General features: G+C 45.5%; 1 protein-coding gene across 3 annotated transcripts in view; it reads left to right on the forward strand.

Annotated features, from left to right (window-relative positions):
- Positions 1-22946, forward strand: part of KATNB1 (katanin regulatory subunit B1) — a 558599-nt gene that overhangs the window by 147204 nt on the left and 388449 nt on the right. For all 3 annotated transcript variants that reach the window (XM_085640093.1, XM_085640095.1, XM_085640094.1), the window contains exon 10: positions 19663-19778. In XM_085640093.1, the coding sequence (XP_085496219.1) occupies positions 19663-19778 (116 nt within the window). The remainder of the gene's footprint in view (positions 1-19662; positions 19779-22946) is intronic.

The raw sequence follows: 22946 nt of genomic DNA on the forward strand, positions 1-22946 counted from the left end.
TCTGCTCCAGTTGCGCTTTGTCTCATCACAGAATGAAAAAAAGACCCCATTAACCGAATAGGAGAATGAAGAGGGCTCATCCATCTTTCAGGACTATCTTTCATCTCTAATAATGGACAGAGCTGTGGTACAGACAAACACCATATCCCTAACGTACTACCTTAACGTGTTGAGAAACACAAGATCCAGATCTCTCTCTTCCTTTCTTGTCCATGGAATCTCAGAGAATCTGAGAAAATGTTATGATAGCGGTTCTTAATTTTGGACTTCTGTGGATCCCCACTAAATCCCTACTGGAAGCCAAGGTCCCCTGCCTAAGCAATTTCTACATTTTGATCCTCAAAATGATGCACCAAAATACAGAAACAGGTACACGTCAAACAACAACACAAATTATGAAATATTGTATTTAATTTGCAAAACAATTGTGAATATTGAAATTTCAATGGATGAGCAAGCACGTTTTGGAGCAGAAGTCATGGGTACAGTACATTTAGGTGTATGGTATGATATGACCTTAAGATGCAAAATCAGTACAAAGCAGAAAGAAAATATGGTAGAAAGATCTAACATTGGGGGTAAAATGTGTGCTCAGCATGTACTCACATTTGGGTGACACTACTGAGGTGCAAAATATCAGCATGAGTATGGAAAACATTTAGGAGCACAAATGATATTTAGGTACAGAATCACTTTTTAGTGCAAAGTAAGAAGCATTTTGCTGTCACATTCAGAAGCAACTTCGCGCTGAAGTGCAGAATCACACTTGCAAAATGAGCAGGTTTGTATACTCAGGAGCATAAATCATCTTTAGATGTCAGACTACATTTTAGTGCAAAATCGCCACTGGTGCAGCATCAATACAAGTGTTAAACACTTTTAGAAGCACAAATGTGGCTCCTTGGTATTAAATGGATCCTTTGCTTCTCCAGAAAAGCACTTCAGTGGGCAGCACTCTTTAGGCAGGCAGGCTAACGCACCTCATAGGCAATTTCTTCAAGTGAAACTGAAATGCTCCAATGTCCTGATGGAAAATATGAATGAGAGTGACACTTTATTCAAGCATTGACTAAAAGAATCGAACCCAGATGAACCAGTGGCTGAAGGGGACTGACCCATTGTGTTTCTATTTTTATTGTTGGTGTTGATGTCATGAGCTATGGTAGATATCTCATTAAACTGGCCTCCAAGACAGCTCAAAAAATATTTTAAGGAATTGAATTTGATCTTTTAGGTGGAAAAATGAATCACTGGCACTTTAAAAAGTAATGCAGACACCTACAAAAAAAGAATTAGTAGGTATCTAATACGCTGCCTGCAACACCTCTTGTCTGCGAATAACCTTTTTGCTGAAAATGTTTAGAGCAGATCTCCAAACTTCATGCTTCCCTCCCAACACATCTCACTTATGCCGAATTATAGTCAATGCCCTGTCAATCCTGCACTTTGAAAGTTCTACCTGGGACCTGATACAAATGTGAGTGCCGCATGGCCCTGTCACAGGTTGGAAGCGCTATATAAATTCTACAGTACAATTCTACGATACTTTACCTGGTTGCCTTTGACAATTGCATTCCTGTGGGCTCCTACTTTGTCAATCACACGTGGACCTTACAGAACATACTATTTAATTAGATTCTGCAGTATTTACTACAGAGCAAAGGGGGCATGGATTTATAGAAGACCCTTTACTCCAGGTGCTTTTTAACAACAGATTGAGCAGATGCAACATTCTAATCATTTAATCAAAAATAAATTGGTGTTTGAAAGATTTGCAAATCGATTATTAGTTTTCTGTTTCCAAATGCTCCTTTGAAACTTCTCATAAATGTTTGCACTGCTCAAAAAGTTGATTTAAATTCTCCTTTTTTCTAAAACATTCATCTTCTGGTGTATATGTATTTATTTTCTTTAGGAAATGTGGTCTAGTCTGTTAATTAACATGTTAGTTTTGATTAATCTTTTGGGTTTCTGTGTATTAATCCCTTTATAATATGCATATTGAAGGAGTTCACTTATTTTACCTGAAATGCATCGCTGGTATCATACAGTAGCCTCCAATGCAACTTATTTTATGATTGTGATGTAGCTATTGGATTAACTTTTGCAAATTATAATTTTGTTTTCACGGTGCCTGTGTTCTTGATAGATTGACTAAATTTAATTTCAAGAGTAGTCACTTTATCAGATACTAACACCAAATTACCTGTAAATCGTATCTGTTGCAAGTTGTATTCCATACGTCCTTCGGTCTCAAGGTACATCCTTATGGTCTTATTCTTAAATTTGTAGTTGCCATTCCATGTACTTTTACAGGTCATGCAGCAGTACCGGGCTGAGGTGTATGCACAGTCTGGATAAAGACCGTGCAAGTGTACGCATAATCCAAGTCCAGATACACAGCACTATATGTAGTTGCTATCACTGTTTTTGAATGCAGGTGTTCGAGGCATGTGGGCTGCTGAATTCATATCTGTGCATAGATCGCCGCCTAGTGTTGGGTCCGGATGTTTGCACGTTGTTGTCCTGGAAGAGTCTTCGAAGTATCCTGGGATAGGTGACTCCTCCCCTGGACTACAGTGCGCATGGGCATCCTCTCCATCCTCAGATTGTTTTTTTCCGCCATTGGGTTCGGATGTGCTTATCTTGACTCAAGTTAGGAAAAACTTTTTCAAGGCCAAAAGGCCTTTAGTTCGCGTCGGTACTGTTCCCGATCGGTATCGATAGTATCTTTGTTAGTTTACTAACTTCCAGAACCAACCTTTTCGCATCTTACCCGACCATCGACCCGAACATCGACGATGGAATCGAGGACACCATTCAAGCGGTGTCCTGTATGCAATGCGAAATATCCCCACATCGACGTCCATCCGGTGTGCAACAAATGCCTTTCACCGGACCACGACGAATCTACATGCATGGCCTGTGCCCGATTTCGGTCCAAGAAGACTCTCCGGAATCGACGAGCGGCGAGACTCGAGGCGCAGCAAGCGGCACCGGCCCCGGCCGACATCATCAGCGCCGAAACCGAAGATGTCGAAGAAGTGGAGAACCTACCCTCCAGTCCCGCTTCCGAACATGACTCCGGATCGGAAGACGTCGACGAAACACTCTTTCGCAGAGATGAAGACGACACCGAGGTAGGAGACTACAATGAGGCCTTAGGGGCCGAAGAGAGTAGCTCCGATGACGAGCAAGGCCTACCCGTACAGACTGAGGAAATCCCAGTACAACAGTCTATGGCTCCGGTCGAGGGATCGCCTTCTGGCCTTACCCAAGACCTATCCCGCAGTTCTTCGGCCCCGCCCTCGGGCCCGGCTACGAACATTCAGCGGCAGCCATTGATGCCCAAACCGGCTGGTTTCCCTTCTTCGAAACCGAAACCAAAAGCTGTATTGGTTCAACTGAAACCGAAACCGAAAGTAGCGCTGGTCGGATCGAGGCCCACCACACCTTCGACGCCAGCAAAACCCGTCGGCACCGAGCGCACCAAACGAGACTTCGGTGCCGAGCTCGAAGCGGCCGATGTCGGAGTCGACGTAAGGAAAAAGACCTTCGGTGCCACCAAACCTACTCGGCTCCCGGCACCGACGCAATCGGCTCCGACTCAATCGGCTCCGACCCCAAGGGTCAAACTGCCTGCTGCGTCTCACACCGCTTCAACGGCACCACCAAGGCCACACTCATCGAAGACGTCGACGGCCATTACCGCCCCTCGACTCGATGTCTCACCGGCGCCGAAAAAATCGACGCCCACCTCTACTGAACCGGTCGGCGCGAAGGAATCGATGGCGCTCCAGGTGCGACCCGTTGCGACGCAACGCGCCAAAAACAAAACGGTCCTTCAAGACACGTCGGGCTCCGAGCCGATAAAAGCTCCAACAGCCTCTTCGGCACCAGCCAACATTACTTTTGGCCTGCCACCATCCACGGCCCCAAAACTATTCCAAATCAGGACACGGGTCACCCACACCACGATTACTCCTGCCGAACGCTCTCCTGCGGAGACGTCTCCATCACATCTCATCGACGCCGACACCGGCAGGATGATAATCCACAAACGGAGAATAACTTCGGAGCCAGCTTTGGACTCCTTCCGGATCCCGCTTAAAAGAAAGCTGCCAGTGGCTTCAGAACCAGTTCTTTATGAACCTCTCCATTCCCCCTACAGGGATCCACAGTCATTCTCTCCCACACACTCCGACACGGAGGCTTTGGAGGACTACATGAGTGTAGTTGCCATTCCATGTACTTTTACAGGTCATGCAGCAGTACCGGGCTGAGGTGTATGCACAGTCTGGATAAAGACAGTGCAAGTGTACGCATAATCCAAGTCCAGATACACAGCACTATATGTAGTTGCTATCACTGTTTTTGAATGCAGGTATATTACCTCCACTGAGAGACAGACTTGAGAAAACCACATGGTTGAAGAATAAGAAGGGGGCATGGAGCATATCCCATTTAGATTCTGCCCCAAGTTCCGCCACAAATACACACAAAAGGACGCACAAGATCTGTAACCTCTGTCTCCTTAAAGACCACAGTCCTGAGGATGGCTCAACATGCAGAGAGTTTCTACCCAAGACCACTAGGGCAAGGCAGAAGCAGAGGTTGGTCACACTACACAATGTCATTGCCACAGAGAAAGCAGGAAACAAAGGAGGCCAAAGGGGAAGAGACGGAGTTCGAGGAGATTATCGTGAGCCAAACCGTCAAGAGTCACAAGAAAGTGGCGAGAGAGGACCGCAGACTAAAGTTAACCCCTTACAGCCAAGAAACAGTCAAGCAGAAGGCCTTGGACTCAAAGAAACCCGCAATGATGCCAAAATCATCAATCGCTCAGTGCAGAGTGAAGCCCATTGAGCCGCATAGGTCGAAGACAAGGAATACCAATGGAGGCAAACCCTTGGAACCTGCTTCGACCTCGAGAGAGGATCAAAGGCATGGGAGTGAGATGACTAAAGCCAACTCAATGTCATCTTCAAAGACAAGACCCATGACACTGTTGAAGAGCCACTCAGCGGCAAACCCGAACACCGCTGAGGCATCCGACCTCAACGTCAAAAAGTTCTTCAACATTGATGTTGAAACACATTGACGAAGCAGAGCCTGACGAACAAAGAAAATCACTTGAGGTAGATGGGAAAAGAAAGCGTCTTGAGGCTGAACTCGAAGCCCTAATCAAAAAGAATAGGGAATTCAATGACTAACTGCAGGGATACAGAATTCCACTGAAGGAGCATGTGGAAGTTGAGGAAACACGGTAGCTGGAGCAGCGCGCTACCCCAGAGCTACATGATGAGTTAGATGAGGAGTTTGTTGACCTGGAGAAGGAACAGCAAGAAGGCCTCACACACATAGGAGAAGCAACAGATGACTGGCAAGACTTGAATGCACCCCCACCAGATGAAGGGGTGGAGTCTTTCCATCAAAACCATCACCTCCAAACAATATCACTGCATACAACGCAGTAGTATAGATGACTGCAGGCACCTACAGATTACAACTGGAATAAGAATAATCTGAAGCATGCTTCATCCATCCTGGATGACACTGTTACTTGAACAAAAAAGAACCATTTTCTTCCAATGTGCCCAAGCATGGTAGATTAGGGCAGAGAGGCTTTTAATGAGCCATCTGTGACTAAGGCAATAACCACAAGGGTTGAGAAGAAGTACAATTTCTCATCAAGAGACCCACCTTACATCAGGGGAAATGTACTAGCAGATTACCTCATCATGGCAACGGCACGGAATGAGTAAATTTACCCACATGTACAGGACCACCTCCTGACAATCGGAGCAAGAAAATAGACATGGTGGAGGTAAAATCGAAAGGTCAGCAGTAACACAGTGGGGGATAGCCAACTCCAGCATCATATTAAATAGGTATGCTCACCAACAGTGGGATGAGATGGAGAAGTTGATTGAGCACCTCCCGGTGGAATTCAAAAAGAAAGCAAACGCAACATTGCAGGAAGGCAAGACAATTGCCAATACAGCCATGAAATCTGCCCTAGATGCAGCAGACACAGCCCAAAGACGGCTCTGCACGGCCACAACCTTGCACAGGCATGCTTGGATGAGTCTCTCAGGATTTAAGCAAGAAGTCCAGTCAGCCATCATCCATATGCCTTTTAAAGGAGACATTCTATTTGGAGAGGCAGTAGAAGGAGCGCTTCAGCGCATGAAAAAGGACAGTGAAACCGCCAAAGCAATGTGGGGGCCGTTCAATAGAGGGGACACTTTTGGGAGGGCGTGGCACAGAAAAAGAGGGAAACTTTAGCCCAGGGAACCATGCAACCACACACATCCCACACAGGCTTCAGCAGACAGTGAAGTGAGCCCACCACCACTCCACAATGGCCGTAGCGCTGAACCCAATCCTTTCACTGACGCATAAGAGGTGGAATCACAAAAGGGGTAAATCACACCACCAAGTGACTGCCCAGAAGGAACCCTCCTGCACAAGTTACCAGTAGGAGGAAGAATTAGAGGATTCTTACAAGAATGGGGGAGAATTACCTCTGACAAATTAATACTAAATATCATAAAATACGCCTATTGCATAGAGTTAACAAAGTCAGCAACAACAACGCAACCACGGTTGCTGAAGATAAGACAGACAACGATGACTACAACAGGAAGTGTAGGAGTTGTTAAGCAAATTGGTTATAGAATTAGTTCCCCAGGAACAAAGACCAAAAGGGGTTTGCTCAGACTACTTCCTGTAACCGAAATCAGACATAACATTAAGACCAATACTGTACCTGAGGTCATTAAACAAATTCATAAAAACGCAAAAATTCAAGATATCCGTGCTCATTCCCCTAATAGAGGAGGGAGATTACATGGCAATCACAGATCTCAAAGATGCCTATTTGCACATATCAGTGAACAAACATCACAGATATTTTCTCAGATTTTTAGTGATCTAGACACACTGCCGATGTGAAGTGTTACCATTCAAATAAATTTAGCACCATGAGTGTTCATGAAATGCTTAGCTGTGGTAGCAGCACATGTAAGGCGTCAAGGAATACATGTCTATCCATATTTAGACACTTTGCTGGTGAAAGCGAAGACAAACAGTCAATGCAAACAGAACATCATCAAGGTGATCAAGACCTTACATACACACCAGGTTTCTCCATCAACTATGAGACTTCATCATCGATCCTAGACAAGAAGAAAATATTTCTGGGAGCAATCTTGATTCCCAAGTTGCTAAGCTAACCAGTGGAAAAGAGGATCGGAGTGATCATAGAGCAGAGTCACAGGTACCAAAAGGAGCAACGCCTGACGTTTTGAGCAGTGGGGAAAAAGATGGGCACAGTGGTTTCCTTCATTCCCCTGGTACTGAATGCAAGACTACACATTAGATTAATACAAGAATGGTTTTAGCAGCAATGGTCACAGTCGACTGGGATTTGGGGCAATCTAGTGGTTGTTGCAGACAATGTTTAGAAAGAGATGCTATGGTGGAACCGCAAATAACTAATAGTGGGGAAACCACTCAAACCGACAACTCCCTCAGTGATCATCACAACAGAGGCATCCCACATGGGATGGGAGGCTCACATGGGCAAGTTGAGTGTTCAGGTATCTAGAACTCCAAAGAAGCAGTGCAACACATAAATGTGCTGGAACTGAAAACGTTTTTTGTGGCTCTGAAGGCCTTCCAGAAACGTGACGGGGAAGATGGTCTTAATTCAAATGGATAACACAATGCTAATTCACTACTTGAACAAACAAGGTGGGACAATATTCTACCTGCTGTCTACCCTGGCTCAGGACATATAGAGATGGGTAGTAGCGAACAAGGTATCAATACTTCTACCAGGAAATGAAAACACCGAAGCAGATAGGCTAAGAAGGAAGGCAAACACCATACACATGTGCGAATTAAAACATTAAGTATCCAGATAGATCTTTCAGATCTGGGGAACCCCACAAGCATATCTTTGTGCAACACACTAGAAGGCAAAATGCCAAAACTTTGCATCCGGGTTCTACCACTCAGAGTCACTGTGGAATGCCCTGTCGATAAATTGGTCAGGGAGATTTGCTAACGCCTTGCCACAAAATCAAATGATACCAAAGGTAATCCAAAAGTGCAGACAAGGACAAGTCAACCTGATCTCAATAGCCCATCAATGGGCTCGACAGACATGGTTCTCAGACCTCATAGAAATATCCAAAGGACAGTACATACCACTCCCAGCACACCAAGACCTCTTAACAATTCAAGAGAGACAAGTGTAGCTCCCAGATCTAAACAACCTCAAACTGGCAGCACGGCGCCAGAAGACTTAAAATTTGAGCAACTCAAGTTTACAAGAAGGGCGATGGAGATCTTAAAAGAAGAAAGGTGGGCAACAAAAAGAAAATGTTACAGCAACAAATGGAAGCTAGATCGCTATATGATATATTAAAATGAGATATATTGTGTAAAGAGTCCAGGGGGTTCCATTATGAGTAAACAGGGCATGCTATGGCAATCGCAAGGTACTCTGTTATGGGGTAGTGTGGTTAAACAGCCTTAGGCTTAACATAGAAGAGTGCAAGACATCTGAAAATACACACAGTGGTCAATAAATGAGAGACACGACTCAAAAAAGATCCACACCAATTTATAAAAATAGCAAGTATCTATATATGTTCAGGCAGCAGAAGAAAATTGCTCAGGTAAGTACATGTTCGAGGCATGTGAGCTGTAGATCACATGCTGTGCATAGCCCGCCATCTAGTGTTGGGTCCGGATGTTTGCACTTTGTTTTTGTCTAAGAAGTCTTTTTCCAGTCACGAGGTAGGTGACTCCTCCTTTCGGTGATAGTGCGCATGGGCATCGACTCCATTGATAGATTGTTTTTTTTGCCATCGAGTTTCGGATGTGTATTGCAGCACTCCTGTTCGGCACCGTTTCTTGGGTTCCCTTTGACGCGCAGTCCACTACCCTTGACAGTATTGTTTCTCGATTGTGTCTCCCATGCTCCGCTTATTGTTTCAGCAAAGACCTTCGATCAGAAGACTTGTGGAGGGCTGTTGGGCCTACCCGCGCCGGTCTCACCAGCAGTCGATGGAACGGACTCCGTTCAAGCTCTGTCCCGCGTGTTGCACTAAGTTTCCGCGTACCGACATGCACCAAGTGTGCAACCCCTGTCTATCCCCGGAACATGACCAAAAACAATGCGACGCGTGCCGATCGTTTCGATCGTAAAAGACGCTTTGTGACAGTCTGGCTCGACGTCACAAAATGCAACAACAAAGCGGCTCCGCACCGGATCTCTTCGGAGAGGACTCCGACCATGAGGAATCCCATGCACAGTAAGCCGAAGTAGAGGAAGAACACATCTCCGTCTCTGAAGCCGGCTCCGATGTGGAAGACCAAGTAAAACTCATTCAGCGTATCATGAGTACTGAGACTTTCTCCCCCTACCATTTGTTACACAAAAAGGCCTAGGTCCCTCCTCTGCCCTCGGACCAAGGTCGGCACCGAAAAAAAGTTTTGAGCGCCCTGCCCTCTGGCCCGGCGCCGAAGCACAAATAAAAACCTTACGGTTCAGGGTCGAGCCGACCCTATGCCGGCGCCGAGCCGAAACCTTCGGCGCCTAAGCATGTCGTGGTAACCATTCCACCGTTATCAAAAAGTAACTCGTCGGAGCGGAGGACTTCGGAGCTGAAGATTTTGATGCTGAAAAAGGCAACCAAAGAAAAGACTTCATCAAAAGAGCGTTGGTCCAACGTTCCACCTTTGGATCCGAAACAGAAAGAACTGGTAATAAATGCAGACACTGGGCATATCCATCCCAAATTGCCGGAAAAAAGGCAAATGCTGCTGGAGGATTACCACATTCCTCTGAAGAAGAAAAATGCGGGTACTAACCCTTCTCCACCTTATATTCCACCTCCATCGCCCACTGATCCAAATTTACTCATCACACCCACAAATTCACCACCACCACTATCACCTGACCCACAGGATGAAGGGGATGGGGGGATCAGTATAGGCCACAAGATACTGACCCATGGGACCAATATGACACTGACCCAGACTTGAATAATGACCCTGATTTATATCCTTCCAGACCATCACCACCCAACGACAACATAGGATACATTGAGCTAATTAACAGGGCTGCTCATTATCATGGGGTGGAGCTGCATAACGAGGCTTCAGAAGAGGATTTCCTATTTGAAACCCTACGTTCCTCTCAGCAAACTTCTCATACACTGCCAATGCTTAAAGGGATGCTTATGCATAAAGAGGAGATCTTTAAGGATCCTGTGAGGGCAAGGATCATTACACCCAGGGTGGAGAAAAATATAAACCTGCACCTACTGACCCCACCTATATTAAGGGTCAGCTGCCTTTAGACTCTCTGATAGTTTCTAACACTCGCAATAGAGCTAACTCACAGACCACAGGTTATTTAATTAATTAATTAATTGATACCTCGGGCAAAAGGGTAGCGTTGCAAGCAGCCAGTCATTGGCGTATTGCTAATGCTCAAGCTTTGTTAGCTCGCTACGATAGGGCTCATTATGATGAGTTAGAAAAGCAAATGCAATTTCTGCCTGATGAGCATAAACCAAAGGCCGATGATATTATTCAGGAGGGTAAATTAATCACAAATACCTCCATCCGATGTGCATTAGACGCAGCAGACACTGCAGCCCGCGCAGTAAATACCAGCGTATTGCTACGCAGGCATGCTTGGTTGAGAATTTCAGGATTTAAACCTGAGGTGCAAGCTTCTATTCTCAACCAACCATTTGACAAGGAACACCTCTTTGGCCCAGCAGTTGACACTTCGTTGAAAAAAATGAAAAAAGACACTGAGGTCGCCAAATCCATGGGGGCTTTGCAGTTACCTTCAAATAGGGATCCTTTTGTCGCTCCTTTTACAGGGTGGCTCCAAGAATATATCCACAGGGACTCCCTCCTCCTCTTATAAGGGCAACAACCAATCGCCCTCATCAAGAGTCTATTTCAGAGGTGGGTTTCGAGGAAACAAAGGTAAGGGAAGAGGCAAAGGCAAATCAACACGCACTTCCCCCGCAAACAACAAGCAGTGACTTCCTTCCGCTAACCCCCGATCATTCCACTCCTGTCGGGGGATGTCTCTCCCAATTTCTACCTGTCTGGAATACTATCACCTCAGACAAATGGGTTATCCAATATTTTACTGCCTGGAACTTACAGACACTCCCCCAAACATTCTTCCAATATCACATGCAATGTCACAGGAACATCTTAGCCTTTAAAAAAAAAAGTTCTCTCCCTGTTAGAAAAAGGAGCAATAGAACCAGTCCCATTAAAACATCAAGGGACCAGGGGTATACTACCTGTACTTCTTAATTTCCAAGAAGGATGGTTCTCTCAGGCCTATACTAGACCTCAGAGAGCTAACTCTATACATTCAATCGGACCACTTTCACATGGTCACTCTCCAACAAGTGCTTCCATTCCTTCAATAAAGGCGACTTAATGTCCACTCTGGACTTAAAGGACGCCTATTTCCATATCCCAATACACCCTGCTCATCACAAATTCCTAAGGTTCGTAGTAGCAGGACAGCATTATCAGTTTACGGTGCTCCCATTCAGAGTAACTACTGCCCTCAGAGTTTTCACCAAGTGTTTAGCAGTAGTCGCAGCTCATCTTCGAAGACAATACATTCATGTCTTCCCATATCTGGACAACTGGCTCATAAAAGCCAGCTCGCAAGAAAGCTGTCTCCATCACAATCACAAATCAGTGCAGTTGCTCCACGATCTGGGATTCACAGTGAACCTGTGCAAGTCTCATCTACAGCCATCCAACACACAGGTGTATCTGGGAGCCACAATAGATACACAAAATGCTTTGGCCTATCCCAAGCCTGCCAGAATCCGCAACATGCAGACTCTACTCAGCCAGTTCCTGCCTCAACACTCATTGCCAGCTCGAGTGTTCATGCAGTTACTAGGGATGCTGGCGTCTTGCATACTAAAAGTACCTTATGCAAGAAGTCACATGCGCCCCGTCAGTGGAACCAGGCTGAGGGTCTGTTATCAGATCTAGTGTTGGTGGACAGCCGCACCCATCGCTCTGCAGTGGTGGAATACCCAAAACCTTTCAAAAGGGTGGCCCTTCATCGACACGGTTCCACACATAGTGCTAACAGTAGACGCATCGCTCACTGATTGGGGAGCTCATCTCCAGACGCATACAATTCAGAGCATATGGCGCCTGCAGCAAAAGCAACTTCACATAAATCCACTAGAGCCGCTAGCAATTTTTCTAGCACTCCAAGCGTTTCAAGTTCATCTAGTAGGCAAAGCTGTCCTGATCCATAAGGACATCATGACAGCAATGTACTACATACAAAAACAAGGGGGGACACACTCTCCGGCTATCACAACTAGCACAGAACATCTGGAAATGGGCCATACATCGCAGAATGTTTTTCCTTGCAGGACACCTTCCAGGAGTAAACCATCAGATAGCAGATCTGCTCAGTTTTCCAAGACAACAGATCCACGAATGGGAACTCCACCCTCAAGTTCTACTCTCATTCTTCCAAATGTGGGGATTTCCGGATATAGTTCTGTTCCCCACGAACCTAAACGCAAAATTCCCAAACTACGCATCCAGACATCCGCACCCATTGTCCAAAGGCAATGCACTATGGATGAATTGGTATGGGATATTTGCCTACGCTTCTCCGCCTCTCCCACTCATTCCATTGGTGGTTCGGAAGCTCAGGCAGGCGTCCCGGACGTTAATCCTAGTTGCTCCCACATGGGCTCGACAACCCTGGTTCACAACCCTGTTGGAGCTCTCAGTAGTGCCTCCCCAAAAACTACACCTCACTCCAAATCTGCTCACTCAGAGCCGTGGAGAGATAAGACATCCAGATCTCAGCCATCTCAACCTTGCGATATGGCACCTGAAATCTTAGAATTTGGCTACCTTAATCTTCCGCCAGACTTCATGAGCATTATCAAAGAGGTTACACATCCTACCACAAGCGCATGCTATGCAGCAAATTGGAAGTGATTTGTGATCTACTGTAATAACAGATCCACTGGACGCTTCAGTTCAAAACATCATTTGCTATTTACTACATCTGCAGCGTTCCAATTTAGCGTTCTCTTCCATACTCTTACATCTTGCTGCAATCGCTGCATACCTACAGAACGGACAACATCTGTCTCTTTTTAGAGTGCCTGTCATCAAAGCATTTATGGAAGGACTTAGAATCATTCCTCCAAAGTTTTCACCTGCCCCCGGGTGGAATCTCAACATTGTCCTCACCAGGCTAATGGGTCCACCCTTTGAACCATTGCATAGATGTGAAATACAGTTTCTTACTTGGAAGGTAGCTATCACATCACTGAAGAGAGTGGGTGGCTTCAAGCACTAACCATAGAAGAACCATTCTTACAAATACATCAAAAGAAAGTGATTCTTCGGACCAACCCTAAATTTCTACCAAAGGTCATTACTGCTTTTCATATCAACCAATCTGTTGAGTTGCCTGTGTTCTTTCCTCAACCAGATTCTGTGGCAGAAAGTGCTTTACACTTTGGATGTGAAAAGAGCAATTTTTTACTATATAGAAAGGACAAAAGATTTCTGCAACACAAAACAGTTGTCGCTTTTGCTCCCCCACATAAAGGCAACCCGATATCAAAATCAGACATTGCAAGGTGGATAGTCAAGTGCTTCAAATATGCTATGCAACTGCAAAAAGAACTTTAACAATTCCTCCTAGAACGCATTCCACTTGCAAACTAGGGGCTTCTATGGCATTTTTAGGAAACAAACCCATAGATGATATCTGCAAAGCTGCAACATGGTCTACACCTCACACATTCACAAAACACTATTGTGTAGATGTGTTAGCAAGACAACAAGCTAGTGTGGGCGAAGCAGTTTTACGTACACTATTTCAAACCACCGCAACAGCTACAGGTTAGCCACCGCTTTGGGAGATAACAGTTTTTTAGTCTATGCACAGCATGTGATCTACAGCTAACATGCCTCGGATGGAAAGTTCTACTTACCCAGTATGCACCTGTTCTTGGCATGTAGAGCTGTAGAGTCACTTGCGCCCACCCGCCTCCCCAGGTACCTATATCTGTTACAGTTACATCTTACTTGGATACATATATACATGGACATCTCTTACTATTCTTACTAACTCCATTATTACCATCTGCAGCAAATAATCTAACAATGGAGTCGATGCCCATGCTCACTACCACCGAAAGGAGTCGTCACCTACCTCATGACTGGAAAAGACTTCTTCAAACAAAATCAAAGTGCAAACATCCGGACCCAACACTAGATGGCGGGTTATGCAAAGCATGTGACTCTACAGCTGTACATGCCAAGAACAGATGCATACTGGGTAAGTAGCATTTTCCTTTTAAATAGAAATATTTTTCAGTTCAAAAAGTCGACACAGTGCAATTTCTGAGTTCTGCAATATTAATCTATAGTAGGATAATCATATGCAGTTTATCGTTTCTGGTCAGCAACTTACGGGACCCTTTTCAGGGAGTTAAGGTGAGTGTTGGGCAAGGTCAAAGGACTAAGCACTTGAGTGGCTGGGTGCAAAGATGCAAGACCGCATCGGGGGCCAAATGTTATCAAATGGAGTTGTGATAGAAAGAGGCTGCAGGAGGGGACTGTGTGACCAGTCTGGTGAAACCAACAAGTGGCTTGGGTTCTTGCGATGTTTGGGAACAACTTTGGTCCTCTTCTCCTCGGGACGGGGCATCCAGGTACCGAGGTTTTGTGTGTGTTTGGTTTCTCCGCCCAGCAACCCTTGCAGTTGAGGGGGCCTGTCAACAGAGGCTGCAGGCTACGTCGGGAAGTTCACAAGGAGTCACTCCACAGTGGACTCGGTACCTTGGGGACTTGGAGATCACGCAGACACGGGCTGGATGGGGGGGGGCTCGGGTGCAGTGGTGCCTGGCAGCGTTGGGTTTTGTCGGGCCGGAGTCCTCTTGGTCTTGCTTCAGCTGTCTGCAGGATGCAGGGGACAGTTCCACTGTCCCTGCGGAGGTCTTGGTTGCTGGGCAAACACTAGCAGGTCTCCCGGGCTTTGGGGACTCAGCAGCTGCAGGATGAGTTGACTTTAGCGGCAATAGGCAAAGTCAGGAGGCAGGCCGGTAGGGTTGCCACCAAGTCTTTTGTTCTTTCTGTGCGACTCTTCTCGTCTGTCTTCTTTCTTCAGGTCGTCAGGATCTACTCTGCTGTTGACACGGTCTCCCCTAAATGCTGAATTTAGGGGAGTTAGTGGGGTGTAGGGTAGTAGCCAGTGGCCTACTGACCCATGGGGTCATTATGCTTCCTATATGACCCAGTGGTGGCCGGCACTGATCGGAGGTGGGGGCACGGTAAGAAAATTAAACTTACCTCCTCATTGCACCTCTCTTCCTCGTCCCACCGCTATGGCCGGAACAGGAAGCACACTCCGGCTCCCCTAAGCCAATCACAACTGCTCCTCTATCAGCAGAGCCACCCTACTTACTGGCCATGCCCGCATAGCTGCCTCACCAGGAACAAAAAAACTGATAATAACATTGAGTTATTATCATTTTATTTTTCCTTTATTCACACTGTCAAAAAGCAATGTGGTGATGCTCCTCCCGCCGTAGGGGAGGAGCTGCCACTGATATGACCACTTCCTGTTGGAAATGGGCATAACCCTGTCCCAGAATTCCTAAGTATGCCATCACAAAGATGGCTACTTCAGAAAAATTATGTCCACCTCAGTTTAGCCCACCTTAGGGTTGGTACTAGCCTTGGGGTGGCACACCTACCTGACTAGCTAATTCTCCCGCCTATCCAGGTGCCAAAAGGGCACCTGGGGGTCGGCTTCCTCTCTTGTGAGGGGGAGCCAGATTTGCATTTCAAAGGTGGCAATTCTTTGAAACTTGCTGACCTAGGAAGGCTAATTAGCTGGTCATACTGTGGAAGTTGGTGTTATACCCTCTTCCTGGACATGCTTTTGTTCTGGGTCTCCTTAGAACAAACGCTCTCACCTCAGGAGGTCAGAACAGTGTCTTGGGTGGCAGGCTGGCTGAAACCAGTCAGGGAGCATACCAGAGACTGGTAGGTTTTCAGGGGATACCTCTAAGGCGCCCTCTGGGTGTTTCTATTGGTAAATCCAACACTGGAATCAGTGTGGGTTTATCAATACGAGATATTTGATGCCAAACATTCCTGTTTTTAGTGAAGCCATCATGCAGCTAGGGAACTCGTTTTCAGCACATGTTTTAAAATGGCTTCCCTGCCCACTTGCACTGGCAGTAATAAGACTGACCAGCAAGGGCTTATTTGCTCCTTGAGGTATGCCCTCACATGTAATACTCAGCAGCCCGTCTTAGGGCTGTCAGGTGTGCTCTAGGGTTGACTTTGAAATATCACATGCAGTGTTGGGAGACATGCCACACAGGGATGTGTGACAAGTTGTGCTTTCACTTTTGTCTGCAACAAGAGAAACAGCCTGCAATTGCAGCCTTGCGTGTGCTTGGTGAGGGGTCCCTTAGGGTGGCACAATTTATGCTTCTGCACTTAGGGACCCTCTTTAGTACCTCAGACCCTAGGTACCAGGGGTACCATTTACTAGGAACTTACAGAGGGTGCCAAAGGTTTTGCCAATTGGGGGAAACAACTGTACAGTTTTGGGAAGGGCTCCGGCGGTCAGGTTAGCAGGAACCCAGTGCAATTCCAGTCAAAATCACATCAGTTACAAGGCAAAACATTGGGCTGGCCATGTCAAAAAGGGCTACTTTCCTACAGAAGAGGTTCCAACTATGGTGTAACAGGCCTGGTGAAAACAGAGACTAGACACAGAATGTCACAGTCATTAGATACCTGACACATCTTCTAGATAAACCGCTCTCCTACACCTCTATGATGTCCACTTGGCAGCCATTGTAGCATGCGCAAGATGCACACTGGGTAGAAGTTTCTTCACCACACCAGTGGTGATGCACATCCTAGAAGGAGTGACGAAAATGGTACCCCCAAGAAGTGTGCCAATTCCTGCATGGAACTTAAATGTGGGGCTTACACAATTGATGGCTTCACCCCTTGACCCAATGCGGATTGCAGAACTGAGTTTCTAACCCTCAAAACTGCCTTTCCCATCGCTATCACCTCTTTAAGGAGAGAAGGCGAGATACAAGCACTTACCACTCAAGAGCCATAGCTACGGATACATAGGGACAAGGTGGTCATGAGAAGAAACCTAAGATTCGCTCCTAAAGAGGTATCAAAATTCCATGTTAACTAGGCAATCCACCTAATAGCCTTTTTTCAACAGCCTAAAACGTAGCCGAGAGAGCATTGCACTTGTTGGATTTACAAAGGGCAATTATGTACTAGTTGGAGAGAACAAAGGACATCAGGAAAGGAGAACAGTTCTTCGTATCCTTCACACATGCTAGGAGACAACTCTCAGTCACCAAGGGTACATTTGCAAGATGGATAGTACAAGCAGTACAATATTGTCACAAAGCAGGAGGATTAACCCTTGCAAATATGCCAAAGGCACATTCAGTGAGAAAAAAAGGAGCAACACTCACCTTCTTAGGCAGCGTAGCGCTCGAAGACATTTATGCACTGCCTACATAGTGATTAATACATACCTTAACAAAACACTACTGCGTGGACATTCAGATCAACAGAGAAGCAGAAGGGGAACAAAGAGTACTGAAACATTTGTTTGCAAATACACACTCCAAAGAACCTAACCAATCCACATAAAGGATAACCGCCCTTTAATCAGTGCACAGCATGTGATTCCAGAAAAGATTCACACTGCAAAATGAAATGGTCGCTTACCAGTAGTAGTAGGTATGCAGCTTGAAGATTGTTCTAGATTCACAGGATACTTACTCACCGCCTCCAGTAGAGGTGTATTTATAAACACGACTCAAGAGAATACTACCTACCAAAAAAAAAAGAATCTGAAGATGGCGACTGCGTCGTGAGATTTCCGAAACATACATCTTATGTCGCACCAGCAGGGTTTTAAACTCAAATGGTCAACAACAACACTTACGGGGGAAAAAAGAGAGACCGACTTCAGTGAGACTTTTCAGGACTAAACCGCTGAATGGCGGAATAATGACAGCAGGTGAATCCAGAAAATTCTTCAAGCTGCAAACCTACTCCTACTGGTAAGTAACCATTTTGTTTCAGTACTCAGCCTCACATACACAAAGTCCTACTACTGTATGTTCTACAAGCATACTAAACACCTCACACACTTTCTACTAACACGGATGTCATCGCAATGGTCTGGATTTTTAACATTACAGCAGAACTTTAAACAAAAGTGGCTAGTAGGCCACAAACTCGCTGACACAGTTAAAAAGATCTGCTTAACTATACTGATAATAAAACACAATATGCTGCCACCACCCATTATATATAATACCAAAGACAAGGACATTAGTCCTGTGTCCAGTCTGAGGGTTCAAAGAGCATACTGCTCCAGGTCACAGGACAGGTCATGGAACTAAATTAGTCAAGGAAATGCCAAGGCCTCTGTACGTCCACTAAGTCAGTGTGATGCCAAAATAAGTCAGGATACCACACACCCTTATACCATGCAGGGGGCATTTCTATCTAAATAGATATCAATCCTAGCAGGTTACATCCTCGGATACAGCCAAAAAGCCTCCTCTCGCTGCATTCGAAAACCCTGCATGAAAATCTGACCTTGGCTTAAACTTTCAATTGTATCTCTCCTCTTTCTTTTGAGTGACAACCTCCTTGCCTCCCTCCTTCTCTCTTTGAACATAGCCTACTTTTAGTCACATGCCTGTCTCCCTTAATCTCACTTATTGTATTTCGTCTCTGTCTTTGAAACAATATCCATTAACCTCACATAGCCCCCACTAATGATCATACATTACTCCTAATAATCCTGATGCACCACAAAGAAACTGGAGGAAATCAATGGAAGGATTTCATTGGGTGTGCAAGAATAATCCCAATAACCAATAAAAATCGATAACTGTTGCATTAACTGCTAACCTTGGGTTCTGGAGTAGCATATTAATTGTTGTAAAGCTCTTCAATGCCGTGTCAGGGGTAATAAGCTCTGTATAAATTTACATACATTGCGATATCTAGGACTATAACGGGAGGCAACACCTTTAAATAGAATTTAAGCATTTGAACTAGGCTGCCTGTGTTTGAGTCTACAGCTTTCAGACAGAGGATATCTTCAGAGAAGAACTTCAGATATTGGGTGATCATGTCCAGAGGACATGGTATCCCTATATTTAGATATGTGCTGTAACTTGACAAAAAGAAATTCAATCATCCTAACAATTACGTACTTAGGGTATAAGCTCCTCCTTTGGAAACCTAGTCCATTCTTTAGTTGTCTTCTTGTTACAACAAGACACTTTTTTTTATGAACTTGCATTTCTGTTGTTTTAATTGGAAGGCTAGACTCATTGGTACACATTACGTATAGGATTGCTAAAGTAAATACTTTTACTGATGATTTTGTAAATTCCTTACCCTGTTTTTATAGTGTTTAAAATGCTCTTCTTCCTTTAGTGAATAGTAAGCCATGAGCACTTGCACATCACCATTTCTCGATTGAGTATACCTAGCTCTCACTTTGTCTTTCAGCTCTGGGACCTGACAATGGGCAAGATTTTGGCAGACTTCGCAGAACACACTGGACCGGTTAACATTGTGGAGTTCCATCCAAATGAATTTCTTCTCGCTTCTGGCAGCTCTGATAGGTAGACGCGGGGAGGAATCAAAGTGAAGGGAAATAGATTGATCTTACATAAGAACAACGAAGGGAAGTGACCTATCGGAGGCTAGAGGGCACAAGTTTGAGACTGGGTGGGTGGTGCCCGATGTATTATCAAATTCTTTGGAGTGATTGGAATGAGACTGAACTAGATGATGAGGAGAGTGTTTAGGTATGTAGTGTCCACTACAGGACCACAAGATCATATCAATACGTATTTTCACCATGCAAGCTTTAAATAACTTTCCATAAATTAATCTAGATGGGAATAGTTTGTGATTATCCTAAAAATCTGACATTAATCTAAAAGTCCAGGATTTACATTGGTTGCCTCTAGTTTAGGAAGTACATATAGACCAGAGGGAAAGAGAAATAAGGGCTTGAAATGGTATAGGAGGGATTGAAGTAGGTGGAGATGAGGAGTTGGGTCTTGGGACCACTGAGCGATAAGCAGTCCTAGATGAAAAAGCAGTGTAATAATAAAAGTGAAATATTAAGACATTGGTAGAATGAGAAGGACGTGAAGGGGGTGTTGCACAAGAAAAAAGCAGCGACCTATGATTGATGGACGACGGTAAATGACTTACAAAGTTTGGAAATAGACCTGGCAGAGATTGATGGGAGGTGAGAAAACTGAAAAAACTTCGTGGCTCGATCGCTGCTCCATTCCCCTGCATCTTTCCACCCCATGGCCTCATCCAATCAGCCGGTAGGAGGAGGAGTTAGAGGCGGGGCTTATGCTTAAAACGATCACTGCAGCGCAGGAGTGGGCATATTTGTTTTAATGTTGCCGCGCGGACCTCTGCTGACAGTGTTTTTAACTTTGCCTTAAATATTATTGACTTGTGTTTATTATGCTAAAAAATTGTATATCACTTAGAACTTACTTCGTGGCTCGATCGCTGCTCCATTCCCCTGCATCTCTCCACCCCTTGGCCTCATCCAATCGGCCGGTAGGAGGAGGAGTTAGAGGCGGGGCTTAGGCTTAAAATGATCACTGCAGCGCGGGAGCACAGCGGATGCACGCCGGGGGCGCGCCAAAGGCAAGCCCGTCTGCGCCCGTCCGCGCCCAGACGGGCCCAGGGGCCACAACTAATACCAAAACCATTAAATATTCCTCTACAGAACTTAGACTATTAGCTCACCCCTACGTCCCCTTTAAACCTGTCGTCCATAGAAGCATAATGAAAAACTATATTTTTCAAAAATCGAGCTGTTTGGCTGCCCCCCCCCAGTCCCCCTACCCCTAGATCTACTACAGCTACTCATCCCGCCTTGCACATTTTTTATCTTAACACCCGCTCTCTAGTCAAGCTCCAGCTTGACATTTTTCTGCTGCTGACATCCGAAAAGCCAGATATTCTTCTGGTCACCGAAACCTGGCTTACCCAGGACTCTGTCCCAGATATCTTGGCAGCATTCCCTTCTGACTACTACATCTTGCACGCTAATCGGTCCCCAGGAAAGAGTGGCGGTGGGGTAGCTGCTATCATACATAAAAACTTTAAGTTTATTACCCTCACTCCCCTTGTTCTCCTGGAAGCAGAGAACATTGTTCTTAAACTCGACACTAATAATGGTTCTTTTGTCTTTGTGCTCATCTACCGCCCCCCCTCAGGCAATGCCTACTTTTCCCCTATCACTGAGTGAACAAATGGCAAACCTCTTCACCAATTATTCTAATGTCCTACTTATAGGAGACCTGAACTATTGGTTTCAGGATGCCCGGGGCGGATCACACGTCACAGAACTCTCTGAGTTGCTCTCAAACCTGAATCTGGTCCAACATGTTCTAGCCCCTACCCATGAAAAGGAACATATTCTGGACCAAATTTGGTCCTCTAACATTATTCTATCAGTGTCCTTAATCTCACCATGTATCTGGTCAGACCACTATCTACTGAAATTTACGGTCACCATAAACTCTAGGGTCAAACCCCCCACGGCTGTAGGAGGGGTGACTAGAAAGTGGAGGACACTCAATGAATCAGAATTCGTTAAAACTCTGGCCAGCTCAGCTCCCACCTTCAATCCCGATGTTAACTTCATGGAAAAGAGCATATCGAATTGGCTACTGCTGGCTTCCAATATTCATGCTCCGCTCACCAAATTTTCCCGCGCCCGCCATTCAGACGCCCACAAATGGTTCTCTGCTGAGGTAAAAAAACAAAAACTTAAGCTCCGCCAAAAAGAGAGGAAATGGAGGTCTAGATACTCTATAGAAGATAAACAGCAGTTTGTACTGGCTCGCAAAGAGTATAAAAAAGCAATACTAGAAACAAAGGCGGCCTATTTCTCAGCCAGAATTCTCAACGCTCAGAATAAGTCAGAATACATTTTTCTGATAGTCAATGACCTCTGCAACTCTGAGAGAATACTCCCTAATCAGTCTCCTACTCAAGAGCTATGCAACTCTCTGAATAATTATTTTCTGGATAAAATCTCCACCATCAAAGCCAGCATCTCTACTAGTGCTTGTACAGAACCTCCGGATAGCAGGCGTACTAATTCTGCAACTCTGTCTCACTTTCCGATCATCTGCCCCCAGATATTTTCGAAACTAATGACCCGTGTTAAATCCGGGTCCCCGGACGACTGCTGTCCCCCCCCCAGGCTATGAGGCTCGCCCTTTCTAACCTCTCTCATCATGTGCTTCCCTTCTTGAATGAATCTCTAGCGCAAGGCTCGGTTCCTACAGCCTTTAAGAACGCTATTGTGGTCCCTTTGTTGAAAAAGCCAGGGGCTGATCCTTTACATCTCTCGAACTATCGCCCTATCTCTCTCTTGCCTTTCCTGGCTAAAATCTTAGAAACCCATGTTGCAGGCTGCCTTTCTGGCTTTGTCGAACAAACGGACTACCTAGAGCCTCGCCAAGCGGGCTTTCGGCCTGCTCACTCTACGGAGTCTGTGATCCTTGCAGCATTAGACACTCTGAGAGCTAACTCAGATGAGGACATCCCTCAGGCCTTGGTGCTCCTGGATCTGTCGTCCACTTTTGACACGGTCGATCACAAAATTCTGATGGTCCGTGTCGCGCAGGCCGGCATACAGGGCCCCACATTCAATTGGATAAAGTCCTTCCTTGAAGACAGGACACAGGCGGTCCGTCTTGGTCCTTTTACTGCCACCAAGCTCTCCACCACATGCGGGGTGC

The sequence above is a fragment of the Triturus cristatus genome, chromosome 12 (genome assembly GCF_964204655.1).
Source record: "Triturus cristatus chromosome 12, aTriCri1.1, whole genome shotgun sequence".
NCBI classification, from domain to species: domain Eukaryota; kingdom Metazoa; phylum Chordata; class Amphibia; order Caudata; family Salamandridae; genus Triturus; species Triturus cristatus.